At 41.5% G+C, this 16,715-nt stretch overlaps 1 protein-coding gene across 1 annotated transcript; it reads left to right on the top strand.

The window, feature by feature from the left end:
* Positions 1-11,074: 11,074 nt before the first annotated feature.
* Positions 11,075-16,368, top strand: LOC310923448 (beta-sarcoglycan-like). Its single transcript, XM_083885448.1, has 6 exons — positions 11,075-11,107; positions 12,334-12,543; positions 13,330-13,515; positions 13,617-13,808; positions 14,321-14,452; positions 15,293-16,368. Exons 1-6 carry the CDS (start codon positions 11,084-11,086, stop codon positions 15,494-15,496), a joined length of 948 nt encoding a protein of 315 aa, XP_083741574.1. The 5' UTR covers positions 11,075-11,083; the 3' UTR covers positions 15,497-16,368.
* Positions 16,369-16,715: the final 347 nt, after the last annotated feature.

The following is a 16,715-nucleotide window of genomic DNA, read 5'->3' as shown; positions in this document are numbered from 1 at the left end:
GTGTGCCATATATACATGCTATACATGTAAAGATACACATATGCCACATTTATCTAGATAGATAGACAGAAAGATGGGAGTATGTGTCTCCCACAGCAGCACACAAAAACATATTAGATGTGTTTTTTTAAGGCCATACACACCAAATAGGTGGAGAAGGCATCCCAAGACTATACCACAGTGTTGGTGCTTTTTAATCAGGCCAATAGCTTTGAGTGTCAAAAGCTAACTTTCCCATATTTGAATAGGATCTTTGAGTAGTCCTGTATGACTTTGCACTCTCCTATCAAGAGTCTACTTTCATCTTCTCTCTTTCTCTCCTTGACTTCTCAAGCTCTTCACCACCTGGGTCCCATTCTATTCTAAATTGTATTACTGGAAACCTCCTTAGTGATGTAAGGTTTTTTGCTTTTGAGAGCCATTTTTTATGACTTATCAATCCCATGAATTTTCTAGACAATATGGAAGCACCCTGTTCTCTGCCTGCTAAAAAAGCAGCTTGATCCAACAGAAAAAAAAAACAACAAAAAACAAACCAAACCTATGCCATGGTGTGAATTTTTTTAAAACAAAATTCACATTTTTAAAAGGCAGATTTGGTTTTGCTCAGCTCTTAACCAGAAGAGGTGGGACCATATTAATACTTGTATGTTATACAGCAGCTGCAGCCTGGAGGTTGCGGCAAACATGTTGATCCCAGTAACATCAACTGCCAGATCTCAGTAAATATGACTTTTACAGAACAGGCCAGTAAGGAGGAACAAAGATGCAAACATCTTTAAAAAGGCAGATAGAGACTAAACAGGGAAATCTGATGATCATTATCTTCTTAAATGATAAATTAAATATGCTCTTGAGACTGAAGTTTATCCAGAAAATTGCTCTGCTGTTCACTAAAAAAATTGTTAACACTTGTGTACATGCTGGCATTTATACACTATCCTAAACCTTAAAGATATACCAAATTCACTACAGGCCAGGGGTTTTTGCCCAAATTAATGTTTAGAAATCTTAAATTTTTATATTAATTAGGAAACAAGTAGGCTACACAACATTTAATGGTAAGAGTCTGACTGAATATAAAGATTTCTTACATTCTCCTGTTGAAATGTTCTCCATCAACACCGAAGGCAACATCCAGAGGAGGACAGAGTGTCTGCATTTGAAACGCCAAACGGCACAACGCTCGAATGAAACAGCTGATCACATTGAAATCAACGTTTTCTGGACGTGGAAGCTTTGGGTTCACGTTCATGCAGCAAATAACTTCCTGAAAATAAAAATACAGGGGTAATTTGCGCTTGCTAACAATTTTATTCACAAGCAAGTATAGAAATCACCCCTAAGTATGCCTCTCAGCTTTCTACATTTAAAAATCGGTACAAAAAGCTCATGTTGCCCTAGATTATTCCAGAAAACAATAACTTCAGAAAGAATGTGCTGCTACAAACAAACGAGCTTTTACTAAGTCACACATACACTAGTCCTAGCAATGTTGTTCTGGAAAGTAAACTGCTACAAGACAAAGTCTATACAGTAACTTTTTTCTCCTTCAGTTTACATATTCTGAATTTACTAGCTCCTGAAAGAGATCACCACACCACTTTCCCACCACTGCCCTTGACTTACCTGGACACTGCAACAAACATCATACAGCTCCTTGTGGGAAGCTATATAATGCAGGGCAGAAATTTCAAGTGCTGCAGGTCCCCGGCACTGATGTACAGCCAAAGTCTCTTTTACACGTATTTTGATCTTCCAGAAGGCTTTCTTTGCTGCACGGAAAGATTCCTGCAAATATAAAGAACATCTAGTTAAACACAGGAGGCCTAGATTAATTTTTATCAGTTATCTGCAAAAATTAATTTAACCCACTGTCATCATAATAAGGAGGAATATAATAAACTGCTGTAAAGGAGAAAGTTAACTCATTGGGAATGAATTCTTTGATTGACTGCAATTTATTTGCAGAAGGTACGATTGAAAATCTTCCCACCTAACTTTCTATATTTGCACAGGATTCCATCACACACCCATGATCAATGCAATCACATTCAAAGATATCATGAGTAACAGCATTTTATGTCCCACAGCCCTACATGTAAGACAGGAACACCTCATTTTTTGGGAAAAGAGGATGAATTGGAGCGTATAAACTGAATGACTGTTGAAAGAAAAAATCTTCAATAAGTTAAATGTGCTTGGGATCACACACATTAAGATATGCTGCCTCTCTAACACATGTGTTATATCATTTTTATAGAAAAGAAGATTAAATACAGAAAAAATGAAAACAATTTTCTTCAAACTGAGTTCATGGTAAATGTGGGGTATCTAGGTGGTTTCAAGGGACCCAATTAAATTAAAACAGCACATAGCTACAAGCATAAGGAACGCATGATATGGGAAGATTTTTAGCTTTGTAGTGTTGTAGTATTTAATGCAGCATTCCCAAAAGAATTTTTCTAAGGCAATGTTGATCACTGCAGGCAGCATCTACTTTTCAGACCAAATTGGTCTTCTTTTAGCACCTGTATAATAAATCACTGACCCTGTTCCAATCTCGGAACACGTCAGGTAGGACACTACATTGAGAGTTCAAAGTAGAAGTGTGAGGGGGAGAAAGAAAAATCAAAATAAAAAAAAGGAAGAAAGCTTTTCCTCTCTGGGCTTGACAGAAATGCTAATTTACCCACCATTTAACCCAATGCAGACATAGTGTTTTACAATACACCCTCCAGCCTGTAAAATAAGAAATACTATTTCTTCCTCACCAGAGCTGCAACATATATTATCCTCTGCACCATCTCTATGTCACAGATATATTTCTTCAACAAGATCTCTGCATCCAGGCGATCTTTAGCATAAATGAAGTTAAAGCGATCTATGAGGCAGGCATGACGAGAAGCATTGGCCCGCCTGCACTGGGCAGGTGAACAGATCTTGACAGGAAGACTGCAGGGGCTGCAGGGTTTACAAGGATTGCAGGGATCACAGGGATCACAAGGATTGCAAGGATCACAGGGAATGCACGGATTGCAGGGATCACAGGGGTCACAGGGAATGCAGGGTTTGCAGGGATTGCAGGGGTTGCAGGGGTCACAGGGAATGCAGGGTTTGCAGGGGCTGCAGGGATTGCAGGGATCACAGGGGTCACAGGGAATGCAGGGTTTGCAGGGATTGCAGGGGTCGCAGGGGTCACAGGGATTGCAGGGTTTGCAGGGACTGCAGGGGTTGCAGGGAATGCAGGGTTTGCAGGGACTGCAGGGGATTGCAGGGGTTGCAGGGAATGCAGGGTTTGCAGGGATTGCAGGGGCTGCAGGGATTGCAGGGATCACAGGGGTCGCAGGGAATGCAGGGTTTGCAGGGATTGCAGGGATCACAGGGGTCGCAGGGAATGCAGGGTTTGCAGGGATTGCAGGGGTTGCAGGGGTCACAGGGAATGCAGGGTTTGCAGGGGCTGCAGGGATTGCAGGGATCACAGGGGTCACAGGGAATGCAGGGTTTGCAGGGATTGCAGGGGTCGCAGGGGTCACAGGGAATGCAGGGTTTGCAGGGACTGCAGGGATTGCAGGGGTTGCAGGGAATGCAGGGTTTGCAGGGTTTGCAGGGACTGCAGGGATCACAGGGGTCGCAGGGAATGCAGGGTTTGCAGGGACTGCAGGGATTGCAGGGGATGCAGGGGATGCAGGGTTTGCAGGAACTGCAGGGGCTTGCAGGGACTGCAGGGGCTGCAGGGACTGCAGGGATTGCAGGGTTTGCAGGGACTGCAGGGTTTGCAGGGACTGCAGGGGCTTGCAGGGACTGCAGGGATTGCAGGGATCACAGGGGTTGCAGGGAATGCAGGGTTTGCAGGGTTTGCAGGGACTGCAGGGATTGCAGGGATCACAGGGGTCGCAGGGAATGCAGGGTTTGCAGGGTTTGCAGGGTTTGCAGGGACTGCAGGGATCACAGGGGTCGCAGGGAATGCAGGGTTTGCAGGGACTGCAGGGATTGCAGGGATTGCAGGGGATGCAGGGATTGCAGGGACTGCAGGGGCTGCAGGGATTGCAGGGGTCACAGGGAATGCAGGGTTTGCAGGGTTTGCAAGGACTGCAGGGATCGCAGGGGTCGCAGGGAATGCAGGGTTTGCAGGGTTTGCAGGGACTGCAGGGATCGCAGGGGTCGCAGGGAATGCAGGGTTTGCAGGGTTTGCAGGGACTGCAGGGATCGCAGGGATCACAGGGAATGCAGGGTTTGCAGGGATCACAGGGGTCGCAGGGCCTGCAGGGTTTGCAGGACTTGCTCACACAGCACCGCCGAGGAGTGCAGTTCCGTGCAAGCCTACAACACACATGCAAAGAAGTTTCTTGTCAGTTTACCATCCTCAGATGTTTTTCCCTAAGGCAGATTATTTTGTCAATTTAATTTTTATAAGAGTAGGGTGGGATTTTAAACCAACATAATTAAAGAAGCTGCAGCTGGTTAGTCTAATATGAAGACATTCTCATCAATATGTTTTATGGGCTTTATTTAAGAATAAACAAATAATCTTTATTTAAGAATAAATGGTAAAAGTAAAGTAATTCCTAAAGCATGTGTAGCCAAGCAATTTTTTCCTAGGAAACACACTTTTAACGAGTAATATTTTGCAGATTTGCTCCTCTTTCAGTACCACAGAAGAGTACTGTGAAGCAAACAAGTGAAAACTGAACACTGTACAATTACAGGGCAGAACTCATCGACTAAAAAATTCTCTTTTTATTCCATACAGTTGCTCTCTATGTATTTTGTAAAACTGCATTATTTGCTCTTTTGTCTAAAACTTAACATAGTTGCTTTAAAATAAAATATTTGGGCACCAGAAGAAATCATCCAAACAGTTTTTGTTCCCTCATAACAAAGTAAAAAGCTTAGCTTTTGTTTATACTTCAATTTCAAATGAGAAGGAAATGCATGCTACCTAACATGACTGATTTCTATGATTCAGGGACTTCTCTGAGTAAGGCCTCTACCTGCACTGGAGAGCAGAGCTTTGGCAATCCGGGAAAGAAATCTCATCCTGCAATAGTTGAAGCTGCTGCTCGTAGTCATTCAGTTGCTTTAACTTCTTCGAGGTTTTGCACTCTTCAAAACGGGAAGCCTTCAGACTTAATCACACAGAACAGTCAGTCACAAGGTATCCTATCAATGTAAACTATCTATCAATTAATCCTTATCATCATACAACAGGAGCAGATTAAAGTGGAAAATTATTGAGCAAGCTCCTTATGCTAGCTGAATAATTTCAGTATGCTTTCCTTATCCTGAAATACAGGAAAAATCAAGAGTTTAAAAACAAATTAAACAAAGCAGACCCTTGATCTTACTTCAAATTGCATAAGTGTATTGTGGCAGGAGGATGGATATAGCACTCCATGCTATAGGAAAAATCACTGGTTAACATTTGGTGTCCTTATACTAGCTCAGATGATCAGGTCTAAAAGACTAATTTCTTTCTCATATTTGAGATGTTAACTAAACCAGCTCAGTTTTCTTTCCTACAGATTAAGAACCTAGGTATTTTCTTCTATCAGGTTCTTGGGCTTCTTTCTTTGCTGCAATGTATTACTCAGCCAAAGGATATCACAGGTATTATTCAAGTAATACCAAAGCTAACAATTCCTCTCCTGCTGTCCCCAAAAGGAGTGTTTCTTAAAGGTTGGCAGACAACCAGTGAAGCAAGTTTATCTTTTGTCCTTTACTCTTACTTCATATTAAAAACTATCCCAACATCTCTGTTTTCCCGTCAAACACTGGTATTACTGTTGCTTTCCTCTTACCAAAAGTGGAAGGAAAAAATTAAAAAATATGTTTTCTATTTATTTTGAAGGTATTCACTCTGTCCTTTCTTCTCTTTACTGAAGGACCCTGGTGAGATTTTTGAGGATCTGAACCAACAAAAGCTCTAACACTTATCAATTGACAAGATTCTTGTTCCACCTTTTTAAGGAGCAGGCTGACTGAGATGACCACAGGTAATAAGGCCAGCAACATCTGCTGAGAGAAAAGACTGCCCAGTTCCATCCTTAGTCAGCTCCTTCAGGGAAGACTTCTAGCAGGAACAGTAGGGCTAAAGAGGACTAAAGAATTCTACTAGAAAGGACAACTGGGAAAGAAAATTAGATTTGGGAAAATGAGTTCTAGAAATAGGCACAGGGAAAATCCAAACTGATATTCTTGGAATCACTTAATAAGGGCGTGAACTTATATCACTTAATGTACTGACCCAAGACTTGTGAATAATCATTGTTCTCATGCTAATAGGATGCATGATAATGTGTCTGCCACTTGGAGCTACCTCTTAAATGGCCCTGGAACTGGTAATAACTGCACGAATTTGTATCTGAAGCAATTTAGTTATTTTTATATTATAGTGCTCCACAAAATATGTTTTATGCAACTAAGCAAAAGCTGTTCGGGTCTAGTCACTTATTTGGAAATCCAACCCTCTGCCTCCATCTTATGACAGTGGCTTTTATCTTCTCGGATATTTACATACCAATTACATTGCATAATTAATTGTGACATGTTGTAGGTCCTTCAATAAATGTTACACTATAGCTACTCAACTGATTTTTTATTTAGGGTTTATTCAGCATGCAACATTTCATAGACTGTAGCTCCACATGGGATTGTCATGGACTATACAAATCCTTTTTATGTAGAATACTGGAATGTTTTTCAACACCTCTGCCAGAAGCAAAACCTACCAAGTCAATTTATGAATGTGGGTGTGACAGTATCATTTGTACCCCTCATTGGATACATACACATGATATAGAGCTTAGATGCATTTTGAAACTCTGGTTTTAGGCCAGGAATGAAACATTTTATAAATCTCCATCAATATTTAGATGTCAAGAGAAAAACATGGCTTGCTGAAAAACAAAAAGCAAACAGAAAGAACTGCAGTTGATTTCCCTACTCTTTTTCCATCTCGCAGAGCTCTACACGAGTTTCAGCTAGTTTTTCTTCCAGGTCTCGCAGTCGACATTTCAGTTCGCAGGCCAAAACTTTCAGCTGTAGCTCTCCCCCAGCTGGATCCTACCAGGAAATGAAGTCACACTGCTTGAATGTTCTACCTTATAGATTCTCTCAGCAAAATACTATAGCATTATGGGCAGATGTATTTCTAAATATTTCATCAACTACCATTTCTAAAGAAACTGAGAACAAAAACAATTGCATTCTCTCTGAGACATAAGAAATACTTTTCAAGCACAGCAAACAAAGACTCAGTTATATAAAGAAATAGATTCACTTATTTTATACCTCATGGTAGAAATTATGGAAGGTCTGCATATGCAGATTTACTGCCTGAGTCATCAGAACAAAGCACTTTGCAGATGTATTGCACAGTTGGTTTTTTCCAGTTAGTCAACTTCTGATTGACTACATCACCAACTCAAATAAACTTTTTGAGAATTCATGTACACAAAACAACAGAAAAAGTTATTAGAACACAGGAGACAAGTATTATCATTCCAGAAAGCACACTACTTACTATACATGCAGCTGCCTTTTACAACCCATAGTATGGCCTACTAGAACTGGAATTAAATAAGTAACTGAGCAACAGGGTTTTCTTTAAATTTTGAATGTCACGTGCAATGACAAATCTGTAATTGGTGTGCCTGGTGTACTGTCATTTAATTACATTGTTATTTTGTGTTTTGGGGGCGTTTTGGCAGAACCCTTCTACTGCATTATACTAGACTCTGACTCTTAAAGGATATCACTTTTTATTCATCTTATTTTAATTGTGAAAGGTTTTGACAGAGCAGGTGTAAAAATGAGAAACCAAAGAACCTGGAGACATCACTCTCAAGTCTCAGGATCTTGAAGATCCTCCCCTAGCCTGAATTAGCCAACTCTCTTATTTTTTTCAAAGCAGAAAGCCACAACAGATCTGTCTTTTCTGCCAAACTGTTAGCATTACAACCCCTTCAGTAAACACCAAATACATACGAACTCCAAATATCATGGCAGGAGCACGATGGTATTACAACACACATGAACACTTCTCTTTTTTTAACACTTCAGGAAATAATATAGTGTTAAGATAATCTTAGAGGTTTTTTTCTTTAAAAAAGAAAATAAAAGGAGCTCACAAATTAATGCATAGAGTTTATGCACACCTTCAGTTTACACATGTATTTCCACAGTGTCATTTTTTCTAAAAGAGATATGGCACAAATATCTCATAAACATTTTAAAAATGGCATTTTTATGATGTCTCTGCAAATGTAAATGTAAATGTAAATATCAAATCTTTACCTAGGAGAGGAAAGCAGTATAATAACACAGACTTCTTCTCATACAAAGCAAATTCCTCCTGAAGCAACTAAGGATATATTTCATTAAGTAAAATCTGAGAGAGAGGCTAATATTAACAGAAAGTCATTAAAGATCTTCTGCTGGTATCAATTCATGTAGTTCTATTCCCTTAAAATAAGTTTCTTACACACCTGACCTCCTGAAGCAGAACAGCATACTTTTGGCAGGAGACAGCTTTTTACTGCTGGACAGTCTTCTAAAAAAACACACACATTAAGAAATGGTGAGAACACTTACAGAAAGAGCCAGAGCTGGAAAAAATGCCATATGTGAAACATGTTCGTAATTAGACAAGGCACTGATTTACCTTCTTGAGATGTTTCATTGAGAATTGAGAAGAGCTGTTTTTGAATCGCAGTGTTCAGTTCTAATAATTTACAGCATCGGCTCAGATTTTCACCACTGGAAATCAACTGTAAATGAATGTGCATTACTACATCTGTGTGGGCTTTCTTACTTAAAGCTACAATCACGACGTTTTCCCCCCTGTAATTACATCTTTCCAACCTTTCCTTACTGAATGCATTAGAATACTCATTTTTTAAGGTTCACATTTTTAATAGGCAAATGAACAATGCATCAGGACTTCTATCACTCAGATAATTCACTACTTGAGAAAACATACTCCTTTTCAATTATAAAGATGCTGCAACCACAAGTATCTCTAAAAGAAGAATCATAGAAATTATGAATCTGGGTTAAAATCTTTCAACAGTTATTAAAATAATAATCTAGCAGATTGTCGGATTAAAAGAAAAAAACCAAAATCTGGTTTTCCATATTAGCTGAAATAACACATACAAGGAAAAGGCTCTTATCTTGCTTTGTCAGCAGTCACATGAAGTCTCCACGCAATTTCACCTGATTTTTAAGAGTTACAAACTGAAACATATACTACTGAAGGAGCAAAACCCAGAACTATGCCTAGGAAACAACAAAACTACATCACGTTCAGCAAATGCAGTTTTGAAAATTTTGCAATTTAAACTACACCTGCCAGAAGAATACACACTTTTTTACTTCCTTCCTTAATCTTTATCTGTAACCTGTGTATCACCTTCCACGTAGATCACTCTCTAGGTCTTCAGGTTTTAATGACTCCGTATGGTTTTTACAAGCTTCCAAAAGAGCTGAAAATCCCACCCATGTGCCCATCAGCTTGTGTTTTGATCGCTGCAATATGCTTTCCTCGGGCCTTGGGGGAGCACTGTCAACCTGCTCACCTTCACAAGAACACAGCTACAAAAGTGCATTTTTCCAGCTCATTACAGCAACATAACACAGTGTTTCCATCTGCCAGCTCCTCTTTTCCTGCAACAGCAGCCTGAAACTGTTCATCTTCATTTTCCAAGACCTGAAAGACTATTCCCAACCAACTCATGATGGAGGGGTCAGCCCCCACTGCTGCTCAGCCCTCCTAAGGTCTACCTCACCATCCATTTGCAAGATTTTGAAATGCACGGCACTGTTCCTCCTCTGTGGTAGCTTTACCAGCTACTCTCAAACTCCCTAAAATTGTCCTTTGTCATGAATCCTGCAGAGAGTTACACTGGCTATGTAACTGTAACTCCTATCCAACCATAAAGTAAAAGAAAATAGCTGATTTTCCCTGGAAACGCTGCATCTCTTTCCTCACCAAGCACAGCACACAGCAGGTGGTTACAGGCTCCTGACCTGAGCACAAGCCCCATCTACATCCTGAAGGTACAGAAACCTGGGGATGCAGGAGTGAAAACTCTGTCACGATTTTCCACTGAGCAAAGTCACACCTGACAAGTTTCATGTTCCTCTGCCTCATCTTTCCCTAATTTCACACCTTCTCTATTTCTTCCACTGTTTCACCTCCTCAGTTTCCTGTCACTCCCTGGATTCCACTACATTCCCTCTGCAGCCGAAACTCTTCCCTCAGTCCCGTTCTGACCCCTCGGGGCCGTGTGGCCTTGCAGCAGCCTCTTTCCCCTCCCAGAAGGGCTGGGGTGCTGGATAGCCCGTTCTCCGCCTCAGCACCTCTTTCCCTCCCGTTCTCCTGCCCGTTTCTGGCCCACGGCCGGTTTCTCCTGAGCACAAGCCCGCCCCGGGCCCTTTTCACCTGCCGCTCTTTTACTCCAACGCTCTCTCCTGTTTAGAGCCAGTGTGCCTCAAACCTCACTTTCAACCTCCGGCCCTTGTTTTCAGGGAGCCTCGCCATGGGCAAAGAGGCAAAAAGCCGGGGCTGGCACTCAGAGGTTTGTGAGGGGCGCCAACCGCAGGGGCGCGGGACGGGGCCCAAACCGGCCACTGCAACGCCCGGCGGCGGCCGCCCCGGCCCGGGAGCACCGGCACCCACCTCGTACTCCTGATGCCAGCTCTCCAGCTTCTCCTGCAGCTCCCGGGCGCTCCCCGCGCCCACCAAACTCTTTAAGTCTCTGGCCATGGCAGGATGTTAGCTCGCTCTTGGGGGTGTTGCGTTGACTCGATGTCGCTCCGGGAGCGCTCCTCGGGCGGCGCGGGTGTAACAGCGATGGTACAGCCGGCCCGGTGCCCCTGCCCCGGGCCCGTACGGCCGTGATGGTGATGTACGGCCGGCGGCGGCGCCGCCACGGTAACGGAGAGGGGCAGCGAGGAGCGGGTACGGCCCGCGGCCGCCAGGTGACGCTGCCGGGTAACGGCAGCGGGCGCGGGGACCCGCCGCGCGGAGCGGCACCAGGGGGCGCCCGCGGGCCCCGCGCGGCGGCGGCGGGGCAAGATGGCGGCGGCCGGCCCCGAGCAGGTCCGTACGCGGCGGGACACGGGCACGGGAGGGCGGCGGCGCCGTCCCCGCCGGGGTCAGGGGGGACCGGGCCCGCGGTGAGCGGGCGGGACCCGCTCGGCCGGGGAGGGGAGAGGCGGCCCGAGGCTGCTGTCCGGGCGGGGCGGGGCGGGGCGGCCCGCAGCGGCGCCGTGCTGCCCGAGGCGTGGGTGTGCCACAGACGGCAATGGTGCGTGCCCGGCACTGCACTGAGGCGCAGGGTTCTGGCCGGGGTGGGAGGCGGCGGGTGCCCCGGGGCCCGCAGGTCGTGTGTGCTCTGCAGGGCCACACGGGGCCCGAACATCTCCATAAACTTGTCAGGTCAAGCACCTTTCTCAGTACTATCTCTTAGCTCTTCAGCAGCAGAAGAAAACACGGTGTTGCTACTTCAGCGTAGACGTGCAAGTGCAGTCACTTAAGTGTAGTTTTAGAATTCAAGTGAACAAACTTAATTCCGTCCAAAAGATCAAGCTTCTTCTTTGAACATGTGAATCCCTAAATAACAAACCGTTCCGTTTTGGACAGCTACAAAAATACATTAAAGATTTATTTTCACTACGAATATGTACAAGAGTTTCCTCTATTAATTTGTTACATTGAGAGGAAATCCCTTACAATGTCATAACTTCAGATTATTACACGAAAGCCACTCCGGCCAAGTTCCCCATGCCAGGTGTGAAGCCTCACAGTATCTTTCTCGATGCTGCATGCAAGCAACAGGAGTTGAATGCAAACCCTGTACTGTCAAACTAATTTAAAAACTGTATCCACCATGCTCTTCTTGAATAGTCACTGAGAGTCTATCACATATGAGCACGGAGGGAACTAAAATCCTGTGTACTGGCAGATGACGTGCAGGATTATGTCCTGTATCATCTCTGAGAGGTAAAAATTTGATGAATTTCTTGGTAGCTGGTTTTAGGTTTTTAACTGTAACAATATAATTAATAATTCCCATCTGCCATGATAAATATTAAAGTCATATATTGTCTGAAAGTATCTGGATTTTAAATTTAGTCATTATGTTAGCAGAGGTTGCTGTGGTTCTAAATGTGTATTCTGACAGCAGGGTGGCAGACGGAAAAATTATTCTCAACATAATATCCAGTATATTCCACTAGTCAGTTTACATTGTTTGCATACATATGTGTGTGTCATTGTAGCTAATTTACGTGCCTTTTGAAGCTAACCCATGCCCTGTGTTACAGCAAAGCTCTAACGGCCCGGTGAAGAAGTCTATGCGAGAGAAGGCTGTGGAACGCAGGAACGTTAATAAGGAGCACAACAGCAACTTCAAAGCAGGATACATTCCAATTGATGAAGACCGTCTCCATAAGACAGGGTTATGTGGCAGGAAAGGCAACTTGGCCATATGTGTGATTGTTGTTCTTTTTATTTTGGCCGTCATCAATCTGATTGTGAGTATAATAGCTATAGCGTAAGTAACATTAGGTCGTGTTTCATTCTGACAGTTCACTAAAAAAATAAAACTTCCAGGATGGCCAAGGACTTATAATGTACTGAAGGAGATTCCCACTTTTCTCCTTTCTTTTTAGTTCTTTTGTAGTCTGAGCAAGATTAGATGGAAGAATGGTGTAAATTCAGGCACAGTTATTTCGGTTATCATGGTCACCCCATGAGAAGTGTTACTAGTACATATGAATTCAGGATATATGGCATATAAAATATGGTTATATTTTACATTACAGAGCTGTATGTGAACATTTAGAATTAACTAGGTACTGCACTTTAAAACTTCATTGTTCTAATAACCACATTTTTATTGCTTGGTCAATGAGAAATAATAAATTATTTTTTGTAATTGCACATCCATCTCTGAGGATGCATTCTTGCAGTTCAACGTTAAGTATATACCAAGCTGAACTGTTCAGGAAATCTGTTTAGTCAGTGGTTACCCTTAAACAAAAGAAAGATGTAACTGTGGATGCAATTTAACATTTTATATATATAGAAATAATTTTAGCTACTGTTTCTAATAAGTCTAAAAATAATTTTAAATGCTTTTCATAATTAAATGTGTTATGATGTTTTCAATAGGAACAGACTACAGTAAACTCATACTTAAGCCTCACTTAAACATTGACATTAATAATTGTTCAAATAAAACATCTAATTAATACAATAATTGTGGTAGGAAGATCCGAACAATCAACATGATGATTGAAAATGTGTTTCTCTTTCAGATTACCCTGGTTATCTGGGCAGTGGTAAGAATTGGTCCCAATGGTTGTGACAGTATGGAATTCCATGAGAGTGGCTTACTGCGGTTTAAGCAAGTGTCTGACATGGGTGTTATACATCCCTTATATAAAAGCACTGTAGGAGGGAGACGGAATGAAGACTTGGTGATCACTGGGAATAATCAGCCTGTAAGTTATAACATGAATTGAAAGTTTGTGAGCAACACTAGAGAATTACACTCACATTGCTAATTTGAAACATCATTAAGTTCATGACTTTGTTTCTGAAGATTGTATTTCAGCAAGGAACAACCAAGCTTAGCGTGGAAAAAGACAAAACTTCTATTACCAGCGATATTGGCATGGAATTTGTTGACCCACGAACACAAAATACTTTGTTCAGCACCGACTATGAAACCCATGAATTTCATCTGCCAAATGGAGTTAAAATATTGAATGTACAAAAGGCCTCTACAGAGAGGGTATGTCTCTTATCTTTTGTAAGTAATAAGAATACAGCCCATTGTTTGTTTGTGTAAAAGTAGAGTTGGGTTAGTGGTTTTATAGAGGGTTGAGTGTGCCTTTGGAAACACTGAGCAATCGTGTTGCAGAAAAACCACTCACAACTATGAATACACAGGAGGAACAGGTTAAGTGAAAATGAGGGGTAAATTTACATCATCTGTCTTAACAGGAAGCCTGTATTTGGTACAAGCGTTAGCTGTGTATCTCATAAAATTGTCATATAAATTGGGTTTTTTTTATACAAGAAAAATTAATTTCACATACCTTCCAAAATTCACTGATCTTGTTTTGAAACTGAACGTGGGAAATAACAAATATGCAGAAGCTAATGGCAGAAGGGCAAAAAGTACATTCAAGGTTTTTATTACATTGCACAGCACTACTCTTAAGGTAATTAAAGTTACTCAGACAAATGCAAGTAGCACATTTTCATTAAGGTGTAATACAGCTTTTTTGGTTATGTTCTTAGATTACCAGCAATGCAACCAGCGATCTAAACATAAAGGTTGATGGTCGTGCCTTTGTCCGGGGAAATGAAGGTGTTTTCATCACAGGCAAGACAATTGAGTTTCGAATGGGTGGAAACATGGAACTTAAAGCAGTAAGTATTTCAAATTAAAGCAATTCTTCTAACAGCTTAGTTTCAAATCTAGGCTGATAGTAAACTGATGTAGCTTTATGTCATTTCAAATTTTATAAAATTACTCATGCACAGAAGTCATTTGGATTTAAATAGATGGTTTATTACTTTGCAGTTAAGTAGTGGTTGAATAGTTCCAGGTAATATTGATTTACCGCTATTAAGACACCAAAAACCTACAATGCAGTTAAAGCTAATATATTGGCCTCTGTACTGGCATGAATACCAAAGGAAGTTAATCTCCTCTGAAAGCTTAACCAGGGATGGCAATGTTTGCCAGAAGAGCAGAGCATATAGTTTGGAGCATTCTGTGCTGCTGCTCTAAGATTCACTGGCATTTCTTTAAGATTTTTGGAGATTAAGATGGTAGTATATATAGAACGATGGAAAAAAAGGATAAAAATAAAGGTATATGCACTTTCAAATGTGAATGAATTTCATGCATGAATTCAAACACTCTTTCCTGTTTCATGTCCATATTTTATATTTACTGCATTTGCTAATAAGAATGTAAAGTGGAAAGTCACCCTACTGCTGTCTTTCTCAATATCGATACACCACTGAAATAGCAAAGTACATTGCTGTATATAGTCAAGAAATCCACAGGCATTGCTGTAATTGTTATTAAAAAATTAAACATTTGCATACATACCTTTTTTTTTACTGTTGATTCTACAGCCATCCTAGACGTGTTATTTATCCATTAAACCAGCTTGTCCTTCTCAAAAACAATATGCCTTATTTACATTAGAAGTTGTAATTCTACAACTTCTTTTTTTTTTTTTCCTGTCTCCTTACTAGGAAAACAGCATCATCCTGAACGGAACTGTGATGGTCAGCCCGTCACGACTGCCAAGTTCTTCTCACGGGGAACAGTTCAATAACGGCAACTGGCTGCGCTTCAAGCTGTGCATGTGTGCGGACGGGACGCTGTTCAAGGTTCAGGTGACAGGGCACAACATGGGCTGCCAGACCTCTGTCAACCCCTGTGGAGCCACGCACTGAAAGAAACTGCTGCAGGGACAGGTCTCCTCCGTGTTTACACATATTTGTATGAAGTAATTGCATGCCTTCAAGGGTTTCTTCTTTTGCAGCAGTTTATGCTAACATTTCTTACACTGTATTTTTAAGGAAAGGCTGTTACAGTCAGCAGTATTAGGTCATCATCCTGTTAGCTGCAGTACTGGCACTGAATCTATAAGCTTTCAGTGTACGTGCATACTGAAGTACCTTCTCGAATTGGGATCAGTAGAATATATGTAAAAGAACATGATCTTGGCAACACCTCTACTGCCTACAGTAGTCTCTTGAGGAGGTTTTTGTCCTGTCTCAAGACCTTGAAGACTGCTGAGAATATAACCACAGTCTGAAGTACTTCAACACGAATGTCAACTTTTTGTTGAAAATAGATTCTCCTAGGATGGCTGAAGTGGCAGACTTTTCTCTGCTTTCTTGTTGATACATTGATTTACCCCAAACTTAGGTGGTTTACCAGATGTGTACTGAGGGGTAATGCCAGATTCACTTAAAAATATCACATGATTTCTGCCATGTATTCTCATGTTATTAAAAAAACTGTGCTATCATAAATAATATTTGCAAAGTAATACTGAGTATGGAAATGTAACTTGAATTTTGAAGTAGTCTTGCAGTTATTGAAGTGTTGCTTGAACTTCCATTCTGTCTGTGCAGTTAATGCATTCTGCAGTTGTTTAATTTATGTGAAATACTTACAAAATGTGTTTATATTAGAAGTACGTTTTTAAAGATGTACTTACAACTTGCTTACTACCCAAAAATAGTGTTTTCCGAGGTGCTCTAATGTGAACAGTGTCTGAGTCCATTACTCGATAGGTAATAATCTAAGCTTAACTGTTGCAGCAGTGTCTGACGTCAGTTCTCTCCTTCCCCATAATTTTCAGTACTGATGCATTACTGAAACATCGGAATTAAATTCTGAAGTTAAACTGCAGTTTTGTAATTCTAAACGTGGTGGGAGGACATCAGACTATGTGTATCAGAATTTGTCAACGGTGAAACTATGGTGAACTGTATGGTGAACTGGGGCCTGCTGCAGCCTTCCAGTGGCATTTGCAGCAGTGATGTGTTTTGAGCTAAAAATAAACCAGCTATTTATAAGATTCTTTCTTTCCCCACCCCATGTATTTCTTCAGTTTAAAATAGCTTGGTTTAGCAGTAGCGTCAAGTAATCTTAATATTGGAG

Source organism: Zosterops lateralis (genome assembly GCF_965231275.1).
Source record: "Zosterops lateralis genome assembly, contig: HAP1_HAP1_SCAFFOLD_55, whole genome shotgun sequence".
Taxonomy (NCBI): domain Eukaryota; kingdom Metazoa; phylum Chordata; class Aves; order Passeriformes; family Zosteropidae; genus Zosterops; species Zosterops lateralis.
The sequence above is the reverse complement of the archived record's forward strand: the minus strand, read 5'-3'. Positions and strand labels throughout refer to the sequence as shown.

Excerpts from the sequence above, each read along its gene's own strand:
- LOC310923448 (XM_083885448.1), top strand. The coding sequence starts at position 11,084 with ATGGCGGCGGCCGGCCCCGAGCAG. Across the intron at positions 13,809-14,320 it reads AAAAGGCCTCTACAGAGAGG|ATTACCAGCAATGCAACCAG; the intron begins GTATGTCTCTTA and ends TTATGTTCTTAG. Across the intron at positions 14,453-15,292 it reads GAAACATGGAACTTAAAGCA|GAAAACAGCATCATCCTGAA; the intron begins GTAAGTATTTCA and ends TCTCCTTACTAG.